Source organism: Emydura macquarii, unplaced genomic scaffold (genome assembly GCF_026122565.2).
Source record: "Emydura macquarii macquarii isolate MOO-44397 ecotype Brisbane River unplaced genomic scaffold, CSIRO-AGI_Emac_v2 contig_2205, whole genome shotgun sequence".
In the NCBI taxonomy this organism is placed as follows: Eukaryota; Metazoa; Chordata; order Testudines; family Chelidae; genus Emydura; species Emydura macquarii.
This window is the reverse complement of record NW_027132342.1, coordinates 25,018,113-25,042,470: the sequence shown is the minus strand read 5'-3', so window position 1 is coordinate 25,042,470 and position 24,358 is coordinate 25,018,113. Positions and strand designations below refer to the sequence as shown.

Genomic DNA, 24,358 nt, shown 5'->3' with positions numbered 1-24,358 from the left:
ACTTATAACATCAAAAGATGTACTTCTATTAATTGCTATAATCTAGATAACTGAAATGTTAGAAATCCTCGATTGTAATGTATTCATAGATTTTTTGTGAACAGTGGATACTCGCTTTTATTAACACTTTCATAAAGATAGATAAATATGGATTATATAGAAATACTGTTTGCATGCATTGTCTTGGTTAATATGACTCTTGTCTGGAATTTATACAATTATCTCATTAGGAAAAAGCAACTGGCCTTAAAATGCAGGATGCCCTATTGGTGAATGATTTAACATTATTCAGCATCTTGCAGGTGTCAGAACATAGCCTGCAGCATTACACGCTGTTGCTTATATCTGCCCTGAACTGTCATGTGCAGGTGTGAAGCACATAGAAAACAGGAAACTATGTGCATCGGGGTGGGGGGCATTGTGTGCTGAGACTCTTAGCTTCAATGGACTGTGCCTCTTCATTAAAGAACCGGTGGCTTCCCTGTACTTCGTATTATGTTAAAGAAATGTGGCTGTCAGACGTCTGGTAAATTGGCAATATAGCTCTGAGCTGGGCAAAGTTGGGACAACCCTGGCATTTTTAATACTACAATATTTAGGAGTTTATGATTCAGCAGTTAGTTCACAGTTGCGTCTTACAGACACCCAAATGAAACATAAAGTCATTTGTAGAGGATGTGAAAAAGCTAGCACCAGTAATAATGGACATATAGCTGTGGGATGTGCACTGTTAAAGTCAAGCAAAGGAAAATCTGCTGAGATGACTGGCTACTAGCAGGGAAAAGAACTGCTTAAAAGACCTCACTTTTGAAGTGAGGAGATGAGAAAGGAAATGTTTAAGATGTTTGTTTATTTTTAAAAGTGCTAATATTGACTTAATCGAATATGAAATTGGTGTGACCTTAGAATGCAGATATGCTTGGACCTCTGCTTGAGTGGACTGGTAAAGCATATGAGAATTCTACTGTGAAATTTCTGGATCGTCTTTACTACATCTCTTGGAACCAAAGTGGAAAACCTGTCTTGTAGGATGGACAGCAGCATAAAACTGGTTAAGGCCCCAAATGAGAAACTAAAATGGAAACGCCTGAGGCAATAGCTAAGGAAAATAAAGGCTTTGTATTCTGTGTAGAATGATAGGAGCACAGCAAAGATAAACAAGATAGTTGAAAGAAGCACATTAAGGTAGAGATATTTATTATTGACTGCCTAGGGCTTTTAGGAATCCCTACAAATGAAACAGGAGCTGACTCTTTTGAGGGAGACTTGCAGAAATTTCTGCCATAGATCTTGGGCCTGATTCTCCTTTCACACTGCTTTTACATCTGTGTAACTCCACTAACTTTAAGGGAGGTTTTACTTATTTACATGCGTGTGGGAGGAGATTCAGGCTCTTTAAGTCTACAAGAAGAAAAAGAGCACTGACTAATGCTACAGGAGTCCCTGGAGAAGGGCTATTGGCACAGGAGATAAAACATGAATGAGTGTGCAATGATGATGAATGTAGGGAATAAAGACACAATACTAAAGGCTGTCAGGAAAAGTAATGGCATTTTGTTTAATGGTAACATGATTTTGTTTTTTCCTGATCTTAACTCAGTTTATACAGACCAGGACAAATAAAGTGAACCACATAAATCAATATTTCATCAGCAAAGGAGTTGACATGGGCATTATATACTTAGCAACTTTGAGATCATTTATAAGGGAAAGACTCCTTTGAAAGAAAAGCTGTTGTGCATTTTGTGTCTTGCCTAATTGCCTAGGTTGCCATAGCAACAGAGCTTAGTTTGTTGCCATAGCAATAGAGTTAGATTATTAGGGGATAGCTCAGCCTGTCTGGGCTGGTTTTAGTGTTAGTTCAATAAAGATTTTTCATGGGTTTGCATTTCTCTGTGTTCCGTGCTGATTTCTCTCTGAATACAAGTACTTTCCAAGGATTTAACATAACAAAAGTGGTGACAAAAGATGGGATCAACCTGTGCTGCACCGGCAAAGAAGTAAAAGTCAAAAGAAGTAAGAAAAAAAAACCCTTTTTGCTGTTTTGGGGGCTGGGCTGCTTACATTGACAGTTCAAACTGAAACTAAAACAGGCTCTGCTTTGTTCTAACCAAAGTGAAGCAGACAGACTGAGAACAGTGCTAGTGAATGGAAATCACCAGCAATTGTGTGTGAACGACCCCAACACACATGAATAAAAGACAAGAGAAAGAAAGGAAAAAAGAAAAGAAAAAAAAGGGCAGCAATGGCCACATTTACGGGGCCCCTGGGACCTTTTGATGAGACTCTAGAGAATTGGAACTCATATACAGAAGCGCCTATTGACAGAGGCCCAGCTCACCTGTCAGCAGGCCATTGAAATTGCAATCTCTATGGAACTGGCCACTAAGGAAGCCCAACAGCTCAGTGCATTGATCAGAGTGCATAAGATGTCACAAGAACCTACCCACAAGACAGCGGGGAGCCGGGAATGTTACCGCTGTGGAAAGCCGGGTCACCATGCATCGGAATGCTGGTGTAAAGACCTAGTGTGTTGACAATGTGGCAAAAAGGGACACACTGAGCATGCCTGCAAACAAATGATGGAAGAGTCAAACAGAACAGGCAAACCGGAGAAAAAGAAGCCTGCTGTCCAGTGGACCAAAAAGGAAAATCTGCACGCGGTAGAGCAGACTCAGGATGATCAAAGTGACAGCCAGTCAGAAGAAAAAGTGCCACTCCATGTCTTGTCCATGACAGTTGGCTCACATGAATATTTGGTAACCCCGCTGTTGGAAGGTAAACTTGTACATGAAACTGTACACGGGCGTAGCAGTTTTGCTGGTCTCAGACACTGTGTATAAGGAGAAGCTAAAGCTTAAGCCGACAAAAGTTGTTCTGAAGATATACACTGGAGAAGCTGTACCCATGTTGGGCACTACTGATGTTAAGGTGGAGCTCAATGGACAGACTACTAAATTGCAACTGTTTGTGGTGGAAGGCAATTACCCAGCCTTAATGGGAAAGTCATTACTTAGATCCAGCTGAACTGGGCAGAAGTGTACAGGATGGCTAAAGAAGAAACAGGTCTGACAGCTGTATTAAAGAAACATGCTGCTGTTTTTGGAGAGGATCTGGGAAGTATGAAGGGAATCACTGTGAAATTGAATATTAAGCTTAACAGCCAACCAAAATGTCTGAAAGCCAGAACTGTGCCATATGCCATCAGGCCAAAAGTTGAAGCGGACCTGGAGTGCTTGGTCAAAAATGGAGTCCTATTACCAGTTACCCACAGACAATGGGCAACCCCAATCGTTCCAGTATTGAAGAAAGATAGCTCCAGTCAGATTTGTGGGGACTTTAAGGTCACTGTTAACCTGGTGTTGTGTGCAGAGCAATACCCTCTTCCCACACTGATGATGTCTTCTCTGGCTTGGCTGGTGGACAAAAGTTCAGCAAGATTGATCTGAGTCAGGTGTATTTACAGATGCATCTCGATAAGAAGTCCCAAGAGCTGTTGATTATTGTGACACATAAAGGGCTGTACCAATACTGTCACTTGCCCTTTGGAATAACGTCTCTTCCAGCTTGGTTCCAGAGGGCTATGGACCAGATGTTGAGTGGTTTGCCAGGAGTTCAGTGCTATCTTGATGACATCCTGGTCACTGGCAAGAATGAGGAGGATCACTTTAAGAACTTGGAGGTTGCCCTACAAAGACTGGAAGAGTATGGGCTACAAGTCCACAAAGACAAATGTGATTCTTCCAGCCCTGAATGTTTGGGACATATCATAGATGTTACTGGCCTTCGTAAGGCTCCTGCAAAAGCCAAGGCTATTGTGGAAGCTCCACCTCCTCAAAACGTAAGCCAACTTTGCTCTTTTTTAGGGCTATTGAACTATTATGGAAAGTGTTAGAAATAACCAAACAGGTTGTTCCAGGGGTGGATTGGGAAGACCGAATCCTTTATTATCTGCTCGTTTTACCTTGACGCCACGATAAAGCAATGAGGGAGTTACTTTACAATTCTTTTATCCATAACTGTATGTAAATGTATACATTTTCAGCAACTCCCCATAGACCCTTATTTGTTTACATTGACACCTATAAAATAAATATTAACAACTACATAATGAATATAATTATACCCACCCCTGTTTGTTGTTTACAGGATTACCATACAGAGGTCAGGCACATCACCTTAAAACCTATACATTTTACACTAACATTCTTTGAAGTAAAGGCATGCCAGAGGGGAAGGAAGATAATGCTTTCTTCCCACCAAGGCCTTGCACAGAAATAGCAATAGGTATTTTATTAACCTCATTCCCAGCACAGATATCCAGAAAGAGAGGAAAAGAAGAAAAAGATAAGACTCTAACTAAAATTCACACCAATTAACAGAAACAAGGTTTGCCCTTGCCTTGATCCCGTTCCCTGTAATTTAGGCCTGACCACTTGTCCAGCTTTTAACTCTTTATTCTTCTACAGAAAGTTTATTCCACAGTTAGCAACACTACTAAAACCACTGCATGAACTCCTTGGCCAGAACAAGGTCGGGAAGTGGACTGAAGCCTGTGATGTTGCATTTAACAAGGCTAAATATGCACTGCTAAATTCAAAATTTCTGACGCATTTTGATCCGTCCTTATCTCTAAGTTGGCCTGCAATGCCTCCCCTTATGAAGTGGGAGTGGTCGTGTCACACATTATGCCTTTGGGAGAAGAGAGAGACTCATTGCTTTTGCCTCACACACCTTAAGCAAAGCAGGAACTAACTATGCCCAAATCAAATGGGAATCGTTTTCAGAATTTGGAAATTTCACCAGTACCTGTTGGATGGAAGTTCACACTTCTCACTGACTATCGACCTTTAACATGAATTTTTGGACCACACACAGGCATTCCACCATTGGCTGCTTGTTGTATGCAACGATGGGTATTGTTGCTTTCCGCACACACATATGAGATCAAATATCGGATATCCATTCTGCACCGCAATGCACATGGTCTCTCAATACTGCCTTTACCAGTTAAACATCAAAATATTGGCCAGAAATAAATCTTCTATTTAGAACAGGTAGAGAACACACCCAGCACTGCTACTCAAGTATAGAAGGCAACTCACATTGACCCAATATGTCCCAAGTTATGGACCTACTGTTGCATGGAACATCTCTACGGAACTCTCAGGTCTCACCTGACCTTCTTCCCTACCTGTCCAGGAGGATGGAGTTATCAATCCATTCTGATTGCTTGGATGCGCATCATTATTCCACTACTACTGAGATCACAGAGGTTAGAACAGCTAAATTCAGGTCAGTGTGGAATAGTGCGCATGAAAGAAACTGTACAAAGCTACTTTTGGTGGCCTGGCCTGGACAGTGCCATTGAAGAGAAGGCAAGAGCTTGTACTTCATGTCAGAATGTGAGGAGGGGCGCCTCAGTTGGCGCCTCTACACTCATGGGACTGGCCTGAAAACCCGTGGCAGCGTATTCACATTGATTTTTCTGGCCTATTTGAAAGAAGCATGTTCCTGGTTGTTGTAGACATCCACTCTAAATGGCCTGAAATCTCTGTAATGCCGTCCACTACTACTGAAAGTACTATCCAGAAACTGCGTGAAATCTTTAGTTGTTTTTGTCTGACAGGACAACTCGTGAGCGACAATGGACCACAGTTCGTCTCTCAGGAGTTTGAAAATTTTATGAAAGCAAATGGGATACATCACATCACTTTAGCATCATATCATCCATCCACCAATGGATTACCTGAAAGGTTTGTGCAGACCATGAAATAAGCCTTAAGATCTGCAAGGGGACATTTGTCCATTCAAAAGCATCTAGACACCTTCTTACTACTCTACAGAAACACACTTCATGCTACGAGCAAAGCATCCCTGACCTATCTAATTATGGGACAACAGCTGTGCACTTGCTTTGATCTGCTGAAACCTGCCAAAGCACGACAAGTTGTGCAACATCAACAGCAAAACCAAGTCATCACACGTGCACATAGAGCAAAGACCTGGACAGTCTGTCCTAGCTCAGAACTATGCTTCTGGAGCTACATGGGTCCCTGCTACAGTCATCACCCAAACAGGACCTGTTTCCTACACTGTCCAGACTGCAGATGATTTCATCTGGTGGTGGCATGTAGTTTAGTTGTTGCCAGATCATACATGTCCCAAGGACACATCTCCAGTTGAATTGCCTGACCTCACCATTACAGGTGACATATCGAGTCAAGAGTCCCCCGTTCCTCACTCCCCTTCTCCATCCACCTCTGCAGCAGATACAGCCCCCTCCCCATTCAAGCAGACACAACATCCTCACCTGTTTGAGCTACGAGTCCTGAGCCCATTGTTAGACCCGCACCAATAATACCTTCTGGTGCAAGAACACCAGAAGTCTGCTGTAATCCACCTAGAGAGAGAAGGCCTCCTCACTGGCTGGATCTTTAGTTAGGGCAAACACATGTTATGGGGCAAAATAATCCCAGGGTTTAGCTGGGAACTGAGGCAGTCTACCCTCATTCCCTAGTTTAGTGATTGTTTTGTTAAATGGGAGTTTTCATTAAGGGGGGAGGAATATGTTGTGTATTTTGTGTCTTGCCTTATTGCCTAGGTTGCCATAGCAAGAGCTCAGCTTGTTGCCATAGCAATAGAGTTAGACTATTAGGGAATAGCTCAGCCAGTCCCGGCTGGTTTTAGTTAGTTTAATAAAGACTACATGGGTTTGCATCTCTCTGTGTTCTCCACTGATTTCTCTCTGAATACAAGTACTTTCCAAGGAAGCTAAATGAATGCTTTTGTGTGTTTAATAGTCCTCTACTAATAGTATTTATTAAAGAATATACTACTTAGAGACAAAGATCAAAGACAACATGAAGCACCAACACAGGCTGAGGAACTCACAGCTGTTACCTTAACAGATCAAATAATGTTTATCTTGTAAAGCTCAAAGAAGCTTGAGTAGCAACTCCTGTTCAGAGTTACAGTATATATGCAAAGAAATGCTGTTGCATGTTCATTATTAAAAATAAATGGGAAGTAGGGGTAGAATGCTGTAGTCATATAAACAAACAGTGCCCTGAGCTGGAAAGTTCAGAGCAAGAATTGAACCGTCTCAAAGGTGGGGTTGGTTTTATTAATATTTTTACTAGTATTACAGTAGCACCTGGAGGCCACAGTCATGATCAGAAGTCCCATTATGCTAGGTGGTGTACACGTGGGATGAAAGGGTACGGGCAGATGCAAGAGCCAGGATTAAGCTTTGACCCATTATGGTGATACAGGCTAGTCCTTATGGAGCTAGATCCAAATTTCCTCAGTGTTTTGGTGACAGGGACTACGCTCATCCCCATCACACAGGTATGCACTAATGCCTGGAACTATCAGTAAAGCTTTGCTGTGTCAGCGAGGACATGACGCACAACTCAGTGTGCTTCTCCCTGCGTCCTTAAGGCATCCTTGCCAGGATCCAGCCAAGGGCAGGGCAGGGCAGGACCAGTGTCCCGCATAACCTGGGCTACTTGGCCACTGGCCTGGCCAGGCTGTGCATAGGGGGACTGGACAGACCAGACCAGCTGCAGCCCAGGGTACGTCTGTCTGCACATGGGTCTGTCCACCTGTCCGCCTGCCTATGTCTGTCTGCATCTGCACACGGATCCGTCCCCGTTCGTGCATGTCTGCCTGCCTGCACACGTGTGACAGGTGTCCGTCCCGGGCCGCTGCAGTCTGCTGCACAGGTCTGTCTGTCCGTCCGTGTCCGCTGCCCACGTGTCTGTCCAACGCGGAGCCTGCAGAGGTGGGAGTTAGGGGCCGTTCACGGGAGCGGCAGCCGCAGGGCCCGGAGCCCCCACAGCTGACGCGAATTCGCCCCCTTCCCTGCCCCTTGCTCTGGATCCGCCGTGCAGCCAGGCAGCCCGCCCCGGATACAGCCGCGTCTCGCCAGTCCCCGACCCCGGACTCTCCCCGCCCGCTGCCAGCCGCAGTAGTAAAGGAAGGCAGCGCACGCGCTCTACCGCTTTTGTCCCCTCTGGGCCGCCGTATACGCAGCCGGCGGAGGGGCCTCGCGGTGGCTGTTGGGACGGGCTCGAGACGGGCGGTTAAGTTGCAGGACGCGCGGAAACTCCGCTTTCGCTGCCCTGGTGCAGGGAGGAGGTGGTGGAGGGGCGCGGGGCCCGCCGGCCGGTAAGGGTCACTGCCGCAGGGCCCGCTCCCGCTAGCGCTGCTTGTTGGCTGGAACTTTGAGTCGGACCCTGGCGAGGACTCTGAGCCGGAGCGCCCCAGCCAATCGGAAAGGGGTTGGGCTGCGGGGCGGGGTCTGAGCGCCGCTGGCCTGGCCCGGCCTGGGTGCCCGCCGTTACCTGGGGAGCGGCCCCCTCCCGCTCAGCCAGGCGGGCTGCTCGCTGCCCTGGTCAGTTCCCTCTCCGGTCCGCACTGGCCATCGGGTCACCGGCAGGTGAAACCCCCGAGCGCGGGGCGGGGCGGGGCGGGGCGAAGTGAAGTGAAGTTCCCGGTAGCCCAGGGGCCGCCCTAGGGGGGAAACCGGGGGCGGCGGGCTGCAGCCTCGTTTAACCCTGAAAATCCAGCCCCGGAGCCGCGTGTTGTCTGGTCGGGTGACCCGGCCCGTGGCCTGCTAGAAACCAGCCCCGGGTCGGAGGCGGCAGAGACCGTCAGAGCAGGGGGTGGTCGTAGACTTTGAAAACTGGCACCGATCAGTGCTAAACCGGGTGAACTTGGTAACGTTGGGGAAAGGCCAGAGACAACGGGGCTGAGATGTAGGTCTGCTCTACGTCTGAAAATGGGATTGACCGACCTACCTCGCTCAGGGCTGTGAAAAATGTCGAGCCCTGTGTCAGATAGTTGAGCCAACCCAACCCCAGATGTAGACTCAGTTAAGTCAATGGAAGAATTCTTGCATCCACCTAGCTACTGGTGCTCGGAGAGGTGGCTTAACTACATCAATGAAGAAAACCCTTTGGTCTACACCAGTGGTTCCCAAACTGTGACCTGGGGGCCAAAAGTGTCACACAGGGGCTTTCAAAGTGGCCCTCAGCTCCCCTCCTGCTGGCTGCAGAAGGGAGCTGCTGCATAAGCACCCAGGCGGAGTGGGTTGCTGGGGGGCCTAAAAGTCCAGTGCAGGCTCTTGGCTGCAGCCAAGGGGATGGGAGATCAGCACTCCCCCTGGCTGTAGCAGGGAGCATGGCAAAGTGATCCTCCTGGGTCCCTAGGCACTGGGGTCCCTGCTGGAACCAGAAGGAGGGGAGCACTGATCTTCTGTCCCCCTGGCTGCAGAAGGGAGCTGCTGCCTAGTGATCCTGGTGGAGCACACAGGGCTACAAGACACGTGGTTTCCCTGATGCAGCCAGGAGGACAGGATATCAGTGAGCAAGAAGAAATCCTCCTCACTGAACTCCTTTCATCTGACTGCAATGAGGGGAGCTACTGGGGGAGATTGGTAACCTTTCAGGGTTGAAAAATTATATCTGTGGCCCTCAAGCCAAAAAACCACTGCTCTACACTCTGGTGCTACCTTGGCATAGCTGTAGCATCGTAATTATGCCACAGTAACATAGATGTACCCTGAGATTGTGAGAGTTTGGTTCTGGTGTTCCAGGTGGGTCCATCTCTGGTAGAAATTAGAAGAGGAACTTGATATAACCTGTTCAATTCAAGAGTGGATGTTCTTGTGGCAGGGATAACATGATGGAGAGCACATGCTAGTTATCAAATTGTGGAAGTATTGTTCCAGCTACAACAAAAAAAACTTGGATATCTCCATTGAATAACAGGAATAATAATTTGCTTTTATAGCATCTTCCTTCTAGAAAGACCAAAAAGCAATGAGCATGCTTAACAGATATACACAATGTATTAAAAAGACCACCACTCTTCCTCTCTTATGATGAAGTGCAGCCCCATATTGGGTGAAATCCAGCAGCTGTTAAACAATACGCAGTAACACATCATCTCTCTCTCTCTCTCACGCATGCATGTTTAGGATAATTGGGGATAAAGATATGAAACTGCAGGGAAAATTTGAGGTGGGCAGAGTACCCCTACTGCCAATGTGCTTAGCTATGGACTCGTAAATGAGTACAAATGTGTCATAGGCCTTGAGTTTTATGTTGAACTGTGGTTTTTTTCCCATATTTTGTATGTGTGGATTTTTTTAAATGATTTGAATCAAGTTAAAATATCAGTGTGTTTAGGCACAACAACCAACATTTGTTTAAAAGTTTCTTTGAAAAAGAAAATGATTCTATTGCATAAAAAGCTGAAAAGGAAACGGACTATAAACAAAAGCGAAACTGAGTAGTCTGATTTTTATTGTGGAAGTTGAATGTAGTACCAAAACCAAACAGCGTTGGTAGTGACAGTAAATTAGAAACTTAAAATTCTTTTTAATGACCTGTGTCGCTGAAATTGCAGATTAAGATTTTCACCCACCTCCTTATCTGATCTGGGATGAGGAAAGCACTGGAGTGCTTAGGGTCCAAACGTCCATTGGTTCTGGAACAATTAATTTGTTTTAGCTAGAATAGCTCCATCTGCTGTTTCTCAAAACAGATCTCTAAAATATTGATGGTTCAGAATGAAGCTGTAAGAATTAAGCATTTAAAAGAGGATGGGGGGAAAAATTTATAATATGTAGTGGTTTAACCTGCACAGTTATGCGTTATCAGCCAGTCAAGTTTAATACCACGTTACAAATTCTAACTTTTTGACTGCTTTTGTATAATGTCAGCTCAACACTTTTTGTCATTTTATCAAGGAGTCTTGTAAGTAATTGTAGATGGAATCCTTTTCTTTAATTTACAAAGTGAACTGTAGCTGATCCCCTCCATGCTTTTTTTTATGCCTATAGGTGCAGCCATGCAGGAAAGCATCCGCTTTGCTTCATCAGGAGATGATGTTAAAATATGGGACTCCTCATCTATAACAGTGGTGGAGCAGTTCAACCCACATACTTCGCATCCAGTCAGCTCACTGTGTTGGGGTAGTAATAATATCCTTTACTGTGTCAATTTGGTTTTGTGTCTGTGCATTTCTCCAAAACTCTACTGAACTTCTGGATTTAAGTATTTGTAAATGTCAGTTTTCATTTAGTCTTGATTTGAAGAGTTGCTTTCATAGTTTTAAGCAAAGGTTTTGTTTGCTGATGCAGAAAATATTTAGAGTTGATAAAATATCAGATTATGTGGAAACCTAAACTGTTTATATGCTACATAAAACAAACAAACCCATACTGGAAGACATATGAATAAATTATTTTTCCAGAGGGGATTAATGCATTTTTAATTATTGAGATATAATTGATTCACCTCTCAAGTGTGAAAATTGGTCATTTGTTTCTTCAATAATTGATTGCCTTGAAAATGAATACAGGTGCTTTCTGTTATAAATAGGCTAAACTAAGTTACTCTTACAGTAAAACAATGTAGATAGTGTAAAGAACATGAATAGTTGTGTATATGTTTTTCTATTTTTTTTTCATGGTCTTTCAAATGTGACTTTTTTCAGCCTGGATTTGATATTAGAAATGGACATTCAAAACTTTGTCTAGTAGGAAATTTAAATTTGTAAGTTTTTTTTATTGAAAAAATATTTGAAGAACTATTTGCAGATAAGACTCGAACATTTCTGTTAAATGCCCTCAAAACATAACCCCACACACCCTGACACATTCCCCTGCTCCCGCAGAGAATACCAACACAGGTTATTTCTTCATAGTACATGGAAGGTTGCAGATTTATCTTGCTTCCTTGTGGTAATGTGGTAATTGAGGCCACGTATGCCCTTAATGTGTGGGAAGAGTGTGCTCAGCATGAAAATTTGTATCACAATACTAACCACATCAGTAAACCAAGTGGTGTCATTGTATCACTATCTTGGCAAGAGATGGATCTATATCATAGTTTCTCAACCTGTGGGGTACGGGAGACACAGGCAGGGGGTACCTGGGGAAAAACAGAGTGAAGGGGAGGTAGGCAGCAGCCCCAGCTTCCTGCCCAGTCACAGCGCCCAGCTGGGAGGCCGGTGGCAGCCGCTGGCTTTTGGGGAAGGCGTATGGCAGCTGCCCACTTCCCGCCTGGTCCCAGCTCCTAGTTGGGAGGCGGGTGGCAGCCGCCTGCAACTTGCCTAGGTGGCAGCCTCCCTCTCTGGCTCAAAGCCCAGTGCCCAGAAAACTTGTCAATTTCACTGCTCTAGCTGAGCAGTGAAATTGACAACTATGACAGCCCCAGATTTTACCAGTTACCCTCTTTTCCTGTCTCTCTCTTGCCCTCCTTTCCTGTCTCTCTCTCACCCCTTCCTCCACTCAAATCTATGGCAAAAAATTTGGCATGGCGTTTTATCTTCCCCACCTTTGGCATGCTGCTCAAAGCTTCCTAGCTTTGGCCAACAGCACCTCTAACCCAGGTATATTCTTGACTGGGCACCCCTGGTGTAAAGGTGGTAACCCTACCCACACTAGATCTGACGTCTGTCATAACATGGCCTTATATACTCAGCTCTTCTTCCAACATATAGCTCACATTAGTCTGTAAACATAAAATCCTGTGGAAAATTGAGTGTTGGGGTACTTATTAACATTTTCAGTAGTTAGGGGGTACTTGCTACTTAAAAGGTTGAGAAACACTGATCTATATGATGTAAAGAAAGAAAACTGCAAGGCAGCAAATAAAAATTACTTCCCAAAAGTTCTGAATGTGGCTTTCCTCTAGAGATACTGGAATTGTGTGAGTGAGAGAGAGATATGAGGTAAGGTTACAGTAACGAAGATGTAGGTGAGGATTTTAGTAGTGGAGATTGAGGAAATGACTGACTAAAATAGTGCAACTACTAAACCAAAGCTCTGAAGGGACATAGTTAATTGGAATTCTAGACAGTTTAAAACAAAATTGAAGTATTTCAGTTACTACACCTGCCTTTGAATCCCTCTGCCAATCCTTGTGGGTTTTTTGCAACTAGGTTTTCCTAAGTTTTTAATAACATTTCTGTCCTTTGTTTATGTGTGAAAGGTAGAGATAAACAAAAAGGGAAGCTGTCTGGGAACTCATGAAATGGACTGTATGCAAGTGCTGTCAAATACACAGCAAACTGGAAAAATGTTTTTTTTCGGTTATGCCCCTTAATCTATGGTGGTGTTTGTAACAATAACACATGGTAAAAAATCACACTTCTGTGTGCAAGTTTAAGTTGAATTAACTCCATGTCAGAATTGGGGAATTACTTGTCGTCCCCACTCTACCCATTGTATATGCTTTTTCACATGGCAGAGGGAATTCCAAACATTGGGCTGCTTCACCATTTTAGGATTAGAGGTTTAATTTTCTTGGGTTACAAATCCAGCTAACTAGATTTATATTTTTTCCTTCAAATACCAATCCCGATCTCCACTACCCTAGAGATGGCTATCAGAGAGACGTGTCTCAGAGGGGGGATGGTTAGTCTAGTTATTTCAAATTTGGGGACTGGGGCACTCTACACTCCTTAGGCGGCAGGGAGGGAAAGAGTGCTGTACGTCTTCCATTTCCACTCATCTTGATCCTATGTATTTTTCTTCCTCTACTCCTAGAGCATCTTCCCTGCAAATGCTCTACAAGAGAAGAGCATAGTGGTGAATGCCGTCTTATGTATCTATTTATTTTATGTCAAAGGCTGTTCTAACTATTCGGTATGCCTGAGCTGTTAAGAAGACTTTTGTTACACTATTGCTAGAGCTAGTCTTTAACTCCAGTCACGTCTTCATTATTCATCCAGACTGTATTTTTGTCCTTTATGAGTTACTTGGCATTGTGGTGATAAAGCTGTAACAGATTCTGGTGTTGTTTAAGATCAAAAGAGGTCTCTATTTTGAATTTTCTCTTAATTCAAAAGGTTTAGGTAAAGTTTATTTCATATTAAAATTGGCTGTGGGATAATGACAAATCTCTCTTTCATCATACTTATACTGTAATCTGATTCTGTTTAGTATCTTGTATGTAACAGGTTTCTAAAATATTCATTTTCATGATTCTAAGCACAGAATAACTTTTTATTAGAAGTATTGCATTGTTTCCCTATCTAGAAGGAGACAACTGGAAACAAAACCACAGTAATCTGTGCTATACTCTAAGAACAGCACACTGAATGTATTAATGATTGTCATGAAAAGGTCTTTTCTCTAGATTTATAAGTGACTGACAGTGACAAAAATTGCTTGGAATTTTAATAGTACCTAGAGTTGGGATGGAGGCTGAAAGAAGTGAGGGGAAAAATGTTGTGGGGTTGGGTGGGCGAGAAGGGAGGAAGGGAAGTATTGACAAGGTTGACAGCCTAGCAGAATGGCGATTTAACGCAAAAAAATCCAAATACCCTTTCCCCTACACCCAAATTTGCCTTGTTTTTTGTTAGGATGAGGGGGGATAGTTGCGTCATATAGAAGAATTTATTTTAGGAAAAGGCAAACCATTTACATCACAGCTGCTTAATGAAATTCCAGAAAAGAGAATCAAGAGCAAGAAACTTCACTCTATATCTTTTGATGTTTTCCCTCTCAAAGAGCAGAGAAAATGTTTCAAAGCAGCTATGACTTTTCAAGGTACAGTACTTTGAACTTTAAGCCAACCTATTGAACAAGTGCAATGATAGGTATTACCTACACTTGCTTGCTAGCAGCTGTACTAAGTTTCATGATCTATATTCTATGATCCGTAACTCCCAGTTCAGATAATTTTCTGGTCACTGCATCTACCATTGGTGATAAAATAGTTGTTTCAAGCTGTAAGGGTAAACCTGTTCCACTTTTCGAACTAGCTGAAGGGGTAAGTATAACTTGTGGCTTTGTTTTTTCTGTCTTGTATTTGCATCTTGTCTGCTCTGCACACTGTTTTACAACTTTATTTACATACCAATTATAATTAAATACTGATAAGGTTGTGACATGCAATGCCAAGTGTCAGAAAATTGAGCAGCGTGTGTGTTTTATCTTATTACCACTTTATTACAAAGTTTTGTTCCATTGAACTTAAGTATTGTTGGGTTACCTTACGTCAGTAAATGCTACCTAATTCCAGGAGCAGAAGCTGAGGCTTAAGTTTTGTTCTTAAATTTTTGCTGGTTGTCATGATTGTAGCCTCATGTGTGCGTGTGTTAAATTGTTCAATTTTTGTAATAAGTGTTGGGTCCCAATCCCATATAAATTATAAAATTTACTATGCCAGAGAGAGGCACCCAATTATAGAGTAATACTCTGACATGGCTGCTTGAGTAAACTGTGTTGTAGTGCTGACTTGTTATAATCCGGTTCCCCACTACTGTAGCTTTTGTAATGCTGATGGAAACGAAAATAATGGCACAGAAGTGTTTAAAGGCTGGGCTATTAGTTGGGGGAATGCTGGTGAAATAATAGTGAAAATATCTGTTGTTTAGACATCACCAGATCTGTTGTAAATCCAAATGTAGCTACTTTTAACTCCTTGATGCCAATGATTAGATCAACTCTGATGGAAAATAAATGGACTCTTCTTAGTGTTCCCAGCCCCAAGAACTTCAAAGTGAATCTTTAATATAACAGTACTTAATAATAATACATTTCTGTCGTCATTGTATGTCTGTTGTTATGTGGCTTTTTTCTAATTCAGGGCTGAAGTGATCATTTTAAAAAAGAAGTATTTTGTGGCATTGGAAAGCATGCTACTATAATATTCTTTTTAATGTTTAAAGAATATGAACTTGGAGACCTAGACAGCTTTGCAGTGTCTTTTTAAGGATTTTTTTTTAAAGTCTTACCCCATTTGTGCACAGTAGCTATTGTGTGAGAATAGAAGTGTATGACATCACTTCTGTGAGCTGTACTGCATTGAGAAAATGCTTATTGAAATAAAGGAAACTGAGGTGGCAACAACATGGAAGAGGGAAAAGATGGAGCGAGAGGTGTCAGTCAGTATAAGTTTAATATTTGTTAATTAACAAACATAGAGCCCAGTGTAATTCTCACATATATGAAGTAATCAATAGTTTCATTGAAATCAGCGGGACTGCTTGTGTTGGTAAAGATTAAGCTCTTGAGTACTTACATGGTATAAGAGTTATATATATGAGCTAGATAGTCTGCAATGATGAAAATAGGTGTAAGTTGTTGTTTTTTTTACCAGGCAAAACAGACATGTGTGAGCTTAAATTCCAGTTCTATGCATATTGTCAGTGGAGGCCTTGATAACACTGTTAACATCTGGGATTTAAAATCTAGAAGACTTCATCGATGCCTTAAGGTAACTATTTTTCCTTTTGGCTCTGACGGGGAAAAAAAGGAGATCCTATAATTACTAGCTTTTGTTGACAATCTTGGATGTATACTTTCTAGTTTTGAGCTAGCAAACAAGATATAATTTACAGACCTGCTCCTGCAAAGACTCTCACATGCTTAATTTCATGCACGGTAAGTAGTTCAATTCGAGTCAGGAACACTACCCAGAGGGCCTAAAGTTAAGCACATGTGTAAATCTCTGTGGGTTCAATGTCTGTATAACGAACTTGTGATTTCAAAATTGTTAAGTGGGGTTTTCATTTTGGAAGAAACTGGCAAATAGCCAAGTCCTAAAATAAATCATACGAAGAACTGCACTTTCTATTATTCCTGCCTCTTTACAGCCTTGATCCTGCAAACATTAAAGCACACGCACAATTTCAGATATATGCTTAATTTTAAGCATGTGTATAAGTGTTGTCAGGATTGGCACCTTAATGAGCAAAGGTATATGTTAAAGCGAGGTCATTTTCTCTCATCAGTGTATTTTGGATGCTTTTAAATCCTATGGTGAAGTCATAATGCAAAAAAAACCACCAAACAAACAAAACCTGTGGTATTCCATTTAATTAAGAAAAGGCAGGAAAAGTTCTGCCAGATTTTCAAATCATAGCATCCTTAACTCTGATCCTATATCCGTGCCAGTCATCCATCTACCAAGCCCTTTTTAACTGTAATGCTATAGTTGTGAACCTTAACTGTGACTCTCCTCCTCCTCCCGATTTTCAGACTTTAACTGCAGCATTGTAAAAAGTTTTTTTCCTTAGGTAATTGATCCACATTTCAAACTTTTATGTTCTTTTGAGCTGGGAATATGATAGATAGGATGATGCCTTCACTGCTGAAGATTGGTTGACAGAGAGCTGTTGAGCAAATATGTGCAATAACATAAAACTACTGCCAGGGGAAATCTGGCAAAAGTAAACTGCTCTTAATATAGAGGCAGTTGTTCCTGAAATACTTTACTTTGATATTTATGTGTGGTAGAGATCTTTACATTATACAATTTACATACTGTTAATAACCTAATGAAAAACATGTTGGGTTTTATAAAAGAACCTTCTGAAACATCTAAGTAGATATTGGTTATGCAATAAATATAGGTTCCCAGATTGTTTTGTTATCCCAGCATGAAAATCCAAGTTGTTTGGGTGGTTCTTCTTGGATGTGGAAGTTAAACCTGAAATAATTCTGCAAAAAGTCATCTTTATTACAGAAGAGGCAAAACAAAAGCCTGAAGATGAAGAATTTCTATATCGGCATGGAAAAAACATTTTATCTTTTGCTATAACATTGTTCAGCATTCTGTTTTAGTTTGTTTCTTCCTCTTTCAGGATCATAAAGATGAAGTAACGTGTGTAACATTTAATTGGAATGATTGCTACATTGCTTCTGGATCTATGAGTGGTGAAATTATTCTACATAGTGTTACTACCAATTTATCCAGCACTCCCTTTGGTCATGGTAGCAGTCAGGTACAGTATGTGTGTACTAAAGTAGTAACTTTTCATGGGTTTGGAGTTTAATCTTAAATTATTGAATATTTTACACTATAAATCATAAAATGATTAACTTTTGTTCTGTAAAGCTATAGATTTGTAAATCATAAATGTGAAGTAAAAGTATGTGTTTGGAGTTCTTGTTGCTTATCAATATTAATCAGCATAGCCTCTAATAATAGTAATTTTAAAAAAAGATTATTAAACTTCTATCATACCATTTCCTTTATGGACATTTAAAAATGTGTTTATGGGGATGAAAAGGGTGGTTTTTAGTTCCAACTGGTTCAGAATGGCAGGCATAGAACATGAAGAGTCAAAACTGGACAAGTTTAAAATACAGTTCTAGACAGTGATTGTTTATTAAAAAAACAAAAGTTGTTATGGGTTTTTATATTGGCTTCAGTACCTCCAGATTAAATTTGCTCACATTGTAAGTAATGTAGCAAAAACATTAGCCAGCCTTTCAAACTTGGAATCTGTCTGGCTAGGATCTTGCCTGCACAGCCTTCATTATTTGTGGTGATATACAAGGTAAGTTTTGCCCCCATTAACACCTGTGCAGCTCCATTTGAATTGGGTTGTATAGTTGTAAAGAGGGGCAGAATGTAACCCTGTATTTGGAATTTATCTAACATTCTGATATTCTTGTCCAGATAGAATTTCGTTCAATCTGCACAACTCTTCAAATAGAATAAAAATAAAATGTTTCTGTTGGGTGTAGATAAAACTGAATGCACATAGGGTGAAATTCATCCCTGTGCAAAGAGCCAATACAAGGCCTATGCACTAAAGGGCCAGGCTGTAGAGACTCCTTTCTGCAGCCTTACAGAGGTTGCAAAGCTGATGGATTTCCTGGGGAAATCCTCACAGTTGTAAGATTCTCCTGGGACAAATGACCAGCAAAATGACCCTTCAGCACCCCAGATGTCGCCTTTGGTGCAGAGATGGGCTGGGGGCATAGTCAGGAGTTGGGAGAGCAGCTCTGAAGAGGAAGGAGGCATAGCTGGAGCACGTAATCAGGAGATTACACTGAATAAAGGTAGAGACTGCCTGGTCATAGGGGATGGATAGAATTGGCATACCTGCCAAGCTGCCCTCCTCATCACCGTTTGCTGACTCCCAGTCTGTCCCCAGCACCAGTGAAGTTGTGGATTGGCTACTTTCTGCTGTTGTAGCTCATCCTTCACCTCCCTCTTGTGCCGGCACAGAACTGGAAGTGAATTTGTCCTCATATCTAACACTGAACAGGTGTCATTTAATAAGATTCTTCAGGGAAAAAAGTAGTGTTTTGTAACCACTGAGGTGAGGGAAAATGTATGTAAAATTATTAAAACAAAGTTGTTTCTGGTATCGTGGTGTCTTCAATGCACCGTCATCATCTACCATTTCTATTCGTGCAGGATTGTCCTTAATACTCAGTTTGCTCTTTTAAAAAAGCAATCCAGCTATAGAGCTAGCAAATCTGTCGTATTTGTGCCGTACAGGTGGCTCATCTTGGGGATTATTTTATTTATGGAAAGTGTGTTGTCATTAAGACCATAAAAGTGAAAACAACAAGAAGTGTGGACTTGAGAAATAGTGACAGGGAGCGGGAAAACTTCAGTTGGGTTACACTGCTAGCCAGGTTACAGTGTTCAAGTGGTGTTTTCAGTAGGTGCCAGATTGGTAAGAGTTTATCATAATTGTTGCTTGTTCAGGTGTATATTAACTTTTCAGTGAAGATAGATCAGATTGTTTTTCCGGGGCTTGAGGATGACTAGCAATAATACAACGAATAGCCATTTTCTTGATGGAGATGAAATCAAGAGCTTTATTATGAGGCCAGAAAACTAGACTATAAGATGGCTAAAGATATTTTAGGTGCTAAATTGAAGTAATTGCATACAAATAGCTACTATTCTCTCTCACTAAGAGACCTATAACATTTTTTAATGAGGTACTGTGATTTGGTACTTGATTGCTATGTTTTGTGTCAAAATGAAATGGTTTGGGAGTTATGTAACATGGTAGCTATTTAGAGTTCCAGTTTATCTGAATGTATTGCATCTTTTAAAATCTTTTTGCTCCTATATGCCTATATAGCTTTATTTTTGGTTTGGATTTTCATTGAAACTTGTAGAGAATTACAGAATTATACAGTGATACTATTATTTAAACATATGTATAGTGCTCTTACAGGGATTGAAAAAGACAGTCCCTGCTCTAAAAGTATAAATTCTTGAAGGTCTAATTTGAAGGGATGTACTTTCTAGGGTAAACCGTGTATTGTGCATCTTGAATCTGGCACAGACTCTTTGGCCTACTAAGGGTCACCCTTCCTTAGTTAAGAGGAAAAAATGCAGTGGGTTAAGCATCTTTGCTGATGAAGCTGAGGCCAGATTAACTTTATAAAAGTGGTTTGTCTTTGGCTGATTCAGCGTAATGGAATGTAATCTCTTTACCAGTTAATTTCTGTAACTGAATAGCCCAAGTTCATAGTCCTTTCAGTGACATGAAAAATTTGCATTTCATCTAAGAATTGTCCTGTTAATTGTGACTGTAAATTAACATCTATGTGCATTACTAGAATTAAATTATTGAATTTGGTTGTATGTTCTTGGACTAAGCTGTATGTAGACCATCTAATCCTAGAGTCTTTGACTGCTGTTGAGATTTTATTAATGCTACTAGATTTTATCTGTTTGCTGTGTGAGAATGTATTGAAGTCTGTTTAGAAAGAAAAATTTGTTCAAAGCTTGAATGCCTAGCACTATTCTCCCAGCAGCAGGGTTTAGTTTAGCTGTTTGAACAGCTGGCGATCTGTGAAGATACGTGATGGCTTCTATTCGTTTCACATAGTGAAACAATAATCATGAGCTTATCTACCTTATTGTTTCCTTTGAGGCTGTCCAGTGGGATACGAGAGATTAGTTTATTCACTGATATGGTATAACTGCATAAGCTTAATCAATAAGGCTCTTGGCTTTGGGGCATTGTTTTTCTCCTGTTTAATTCAGTAACTTTTTGTTTGTAATTTTTTTTGCCTTTAATGTGTTTTCTTCCAAGTTTGGCTAATTCTACCAAGAGGTGTGGTTTTTGTTTTGTTTTTAATCTGTACACTAAACTCTTGAGTTATGGGTTAAGAGTTTTGTATAGTCTTTTTTTGTTTTTTTGCAGTGGATTATGGGCCAACACTTTTTCTAACTCATGTTCCCTGTTAGCTGCCTTGGCAAAGAGTCCAGAGATAAACTGTGCTTGGGCTTGAACGACCCTTTCTTTGACAAAGACCCTCTGTTCTAATCACAGTTAGGGCATAGTGGTGTGGGGAAGCTTGTGCTGTGACAACCTGTATTGCACTGTTTCGTGGCTCTACAGAGGACTTCTTCCGTTTCTACCAATCCAGTGCCTTGTACTAGTAATATATTTCTGCAAGCCCTCCATGTATAGAACTCACTAAAGTCAGTGGGAGTTGCATCCATCCAGAATCTAAAACTTACCTTAGACTTCACTTTAGTTTTCAGTCTTGGCCCTTTTCTACGTATATTAACCGTAGAAACATTTTTTCCAAAGGACAGCAACTAGGTGCTCAGCACTCTTGAAAATCATTTCGCCACTTATTCAGAAGCCTAACTAGGCACTCTAGCCCCAGTTCAGCAAGTTACTTAAACACATGCCTGACTTGACGTAACGTTAGGCACATGGTTATTATGAGTGTGTCTTCATAGATTTTAAGGTGAGATGGAACCATTAGGACTAGTGTTACCTCCCCCATTTAAAAAAAAGTCCACAGAATATCATCAGGTGATTTCTACATGAACCCATAACTTTCAGTTGAGCTCAAGAATATCTTTTAGAAAGACTTTTAAAGTCTTCAAGTGATGGAGAATCCACTACATCCTCAGCTAAACCATTTCAGGGGCTAATTACCCTTACTATTAAAAATGTGTGCCTTATTTCTAGACTGAAATGATCTAACTTCAACCTGTAGCCTTGGATCTTATGTTTTTGTCTGCTAAAATAAAGAAGCTATCAGGGCTGAATTGGGGCAATAGTTTTTTTAAAGTCTTGGCAGTAGAACTTTATACTTGCCAAGCCCCAAGGTAGGTGATGGCAAATTAAGTTCATTGTTGATAAATGCAAAGAAATGCACATTGGAGAGAAAAATTAAACTATTCACATAATTGTATCTACTGAGGAAGGGGACCTGGGCATCACTGTAGACCATTTGCTGATGGACCTTAGTTCAATGTGCATCCGCAAAAAAAAAATATTAAACAAGCTGCTAGGATGTATAAGGATTGGGATGGAGAATATTATGTAAATCAGTGGTGTAGCCTCACTTGGAATATTGTGTGCAGTATTGGGCACCCCATCTCAAAAATGAGTTTGCAGAATTAGTAAGGATTCAAAGAAAGGGTTATAAATCATCATGGGTATGGAAAAGCTCTCTTGTGAATAAAAGAAAATAAAACCAATAAAAGAAAATAGTTTTTTCACACAATGCATAATTAAACTGTGGAACTCATTGCCACAGTAATGTTGCGGCTAAAACTTAGCAAGGTTCTAAAAAGGATCAAATTTTTATATGGATAGCAAAAATATCAAAAGTTACAATAATTAATGATGAATGAAGAATATTAGAAGGGAGGTAAGATTCAATACTTCATAGTTTAGGCTAATTCCAATTATTAGAGATTAGAAGGTGAGCTAAAAAGGGGTTCAGGTTACTCCACCTCTGACTGCTCTGGGGTTTCTTGAACCATCCTCAAAAGAATTTGGTGCTGACCACTGTTGGAGATGGGATAGCAGACTAGGTGTTCCCCAGATCTGTTTCAGTTTGGCAGTTCCTATGTTCTATACATTAAATCCAATTGCCTAGGTAGCTTCCAATTTATTTAAAATAAAAAACAAGATCCATTCTTCTTGCAGTAATGCTACTTTTGATAAGGTTCTGGCATTCTAATTGTATGTCACTCCAGTGAGTCCTGGACAACAGCTCTGCAGACTGTTCAATGTCTGAAATACTTTTCTTGTAATAAAGATATAATGGAATGCCTAATCTTTAAATGTAAAGGCATTTGAGTGTTACTTTTATTGGCCCTTTTTCATTCAAGGTACAGTGTTGAATTTAATTTTTGTTGTGTTAGGAATTGTAAGTAAAGTGTCTATAGCTAGGATGCCTCATAAGTGGTGCAGCCTGCACCACCTGTAATTAAGGTTGCCTCATGACATGTTTTGAGTTGCTTATAATTTTGGCAGCCTGTAACTCTTACCCAACATGGAAAATGTCAGCCTATCTGCCACTGGCTGAATATTTTTTGGAAAGTGTCAGATGAAATTGTCCAGGGATTTCAAAGCATGATTCGGTGAAAATACACTGCTTTGCCCATGCTTGAAACAAAAACCTCCTATGACTTACGACTGTCTCCTTGAGAAGTTCTTGTACCTCCATGCTTTAGAGCCTGAACTTGAACTTTGACAGAGAGGTGGAGGTGGGGCGGGGATGGGGGTCTCACAGGTGTCAGGGATGTGTCTTTGCTGCTTGAAGGAAAACTTGTCCAGATTGGAGCCTCTGAAAAATCCGAGTTTGCACATGCTCAGTAGAGGCTTATTGGTATCTTTGGAATTTAGCTGCAAAACTATGCTTGCACTGAGTATGCTTGAACCCAGGCTGCAGGGGCTAAGCAGGACTTCCCTGTAATTGCTCCATTTTGCTGCTGTGAGGCTGGGAGACAGGGAAACTCTCTCTCTTGTGCTGTCAGTGCTTTCCCTGCTAGTGCCTAAGCAGGATGCTGTCTAACTCGATAGCAGATGGGTGAGGAAGAGTTGTGTTGGGGAGGGAAGAATGGAGGGAGGGTGGAAGGATAAAAGCAGGAGGGGAGAGGGACAGGAGCAGAAGGCAAGAGGGGGGAGATGAGAAGTAGGAAGATGAGTTGCACAAAGGTAGAGGATAGGAGTGGGTGAAGGATGAACCTGGGCAGGAGCATATGAGAGTGGGGGCAGGAGCTGGGGTGGAAGGGATAGGAGCAGAAGGGCACAGGGAAGGGCTGGAAAGATGGGGCAGAAGTGTCTAACTGCTAGAACATCCTTCCCTACAGAACCTAGAATGGAGTACAGTATACTTGAGTCCCTTATTTCTTTGTCTAGCAAATAGCTGAGAATCCCAGTAGTAAGTGTCTCACTCCATCCCTCTCTAGTGGCAGATCCACACAGAGGATAACAGCCTTCTACTGCTACCAGTTACTCCATTAGCTTATGTGGTAAAGGACTGTGCTGTGGATCTACAGATCCCAACCCTGCTGATGCTGTGGGTGGAGAGTGGGGGAGTGTCAAAATGGTTCTGCATGAAGAAATTGGGGTGGGGGTTCAATGTAAGATGGTTGTTTTTTGTTTTTAATTTAGGAAATTACATCTGATGAAAGACAATTTTGCAAAGTTAAGCACTCAAGTTAGGAAATCCCAGAATTATAGTTTTGCCTCCCAGTTTCTCAGGTACAGTTCTTATGGTGTTAAATACCATAATTATTGTTTCCAACACAGAATGCAGCCATAGACTTTAATTCTGAATGTCCTTTATTATATGTGTAACCTGTCTATTAGC

The 24,358-nt window shown here is 41.5% G+C and overlaps 1 protein-coding gene across 4 annotated transcripts in view; it reads left to right on the top strand.

Moving 5' to 3' along the window:
* The first annotated feature begins 7,924 nt into the window (after positions 1–7,924).
* Positions 7,925–24,358, top strand: part of NEDD1 (NEDD1 gamma-tubulin ring complex targeting factor) — a 47,894-nt gene continuing 31,460 nt past the window's right edge. Inside the window, exons 1-5 of one of the 4 annotated variants that reach the window (XM_067559768.1) lie at positions 7,925–8,086; positions 10,853–10,996; positions 14,701–14,792; positions 16,125–16,241; positions 17,611–17,751. In XM_067559768.1, coding sequence (XP_067415869.1) covers positions 10,861–10,996; positions 14,701–14,792; positions 16,125–16,241; positions 17,611–17,751 — 486 coding nt within the window. In that variant the 5' untranslated portion in view covers positions 7,925–8,086; positions 10,853–10,860. Of the gene's footprint in view, positions 8,087–8,225; positions 8,444–8,862; positions 8,879–10,852; positions 10,997–14,700; positions 14,793–16,124; positions 16,242–17,610; positions 17,752–24,358 lie in introns of those variants that run through there. The other 3 variants (XM_067559765.1, XM_067559766.1, XM_067559767.1) reach the window with 3 other exon arrangements.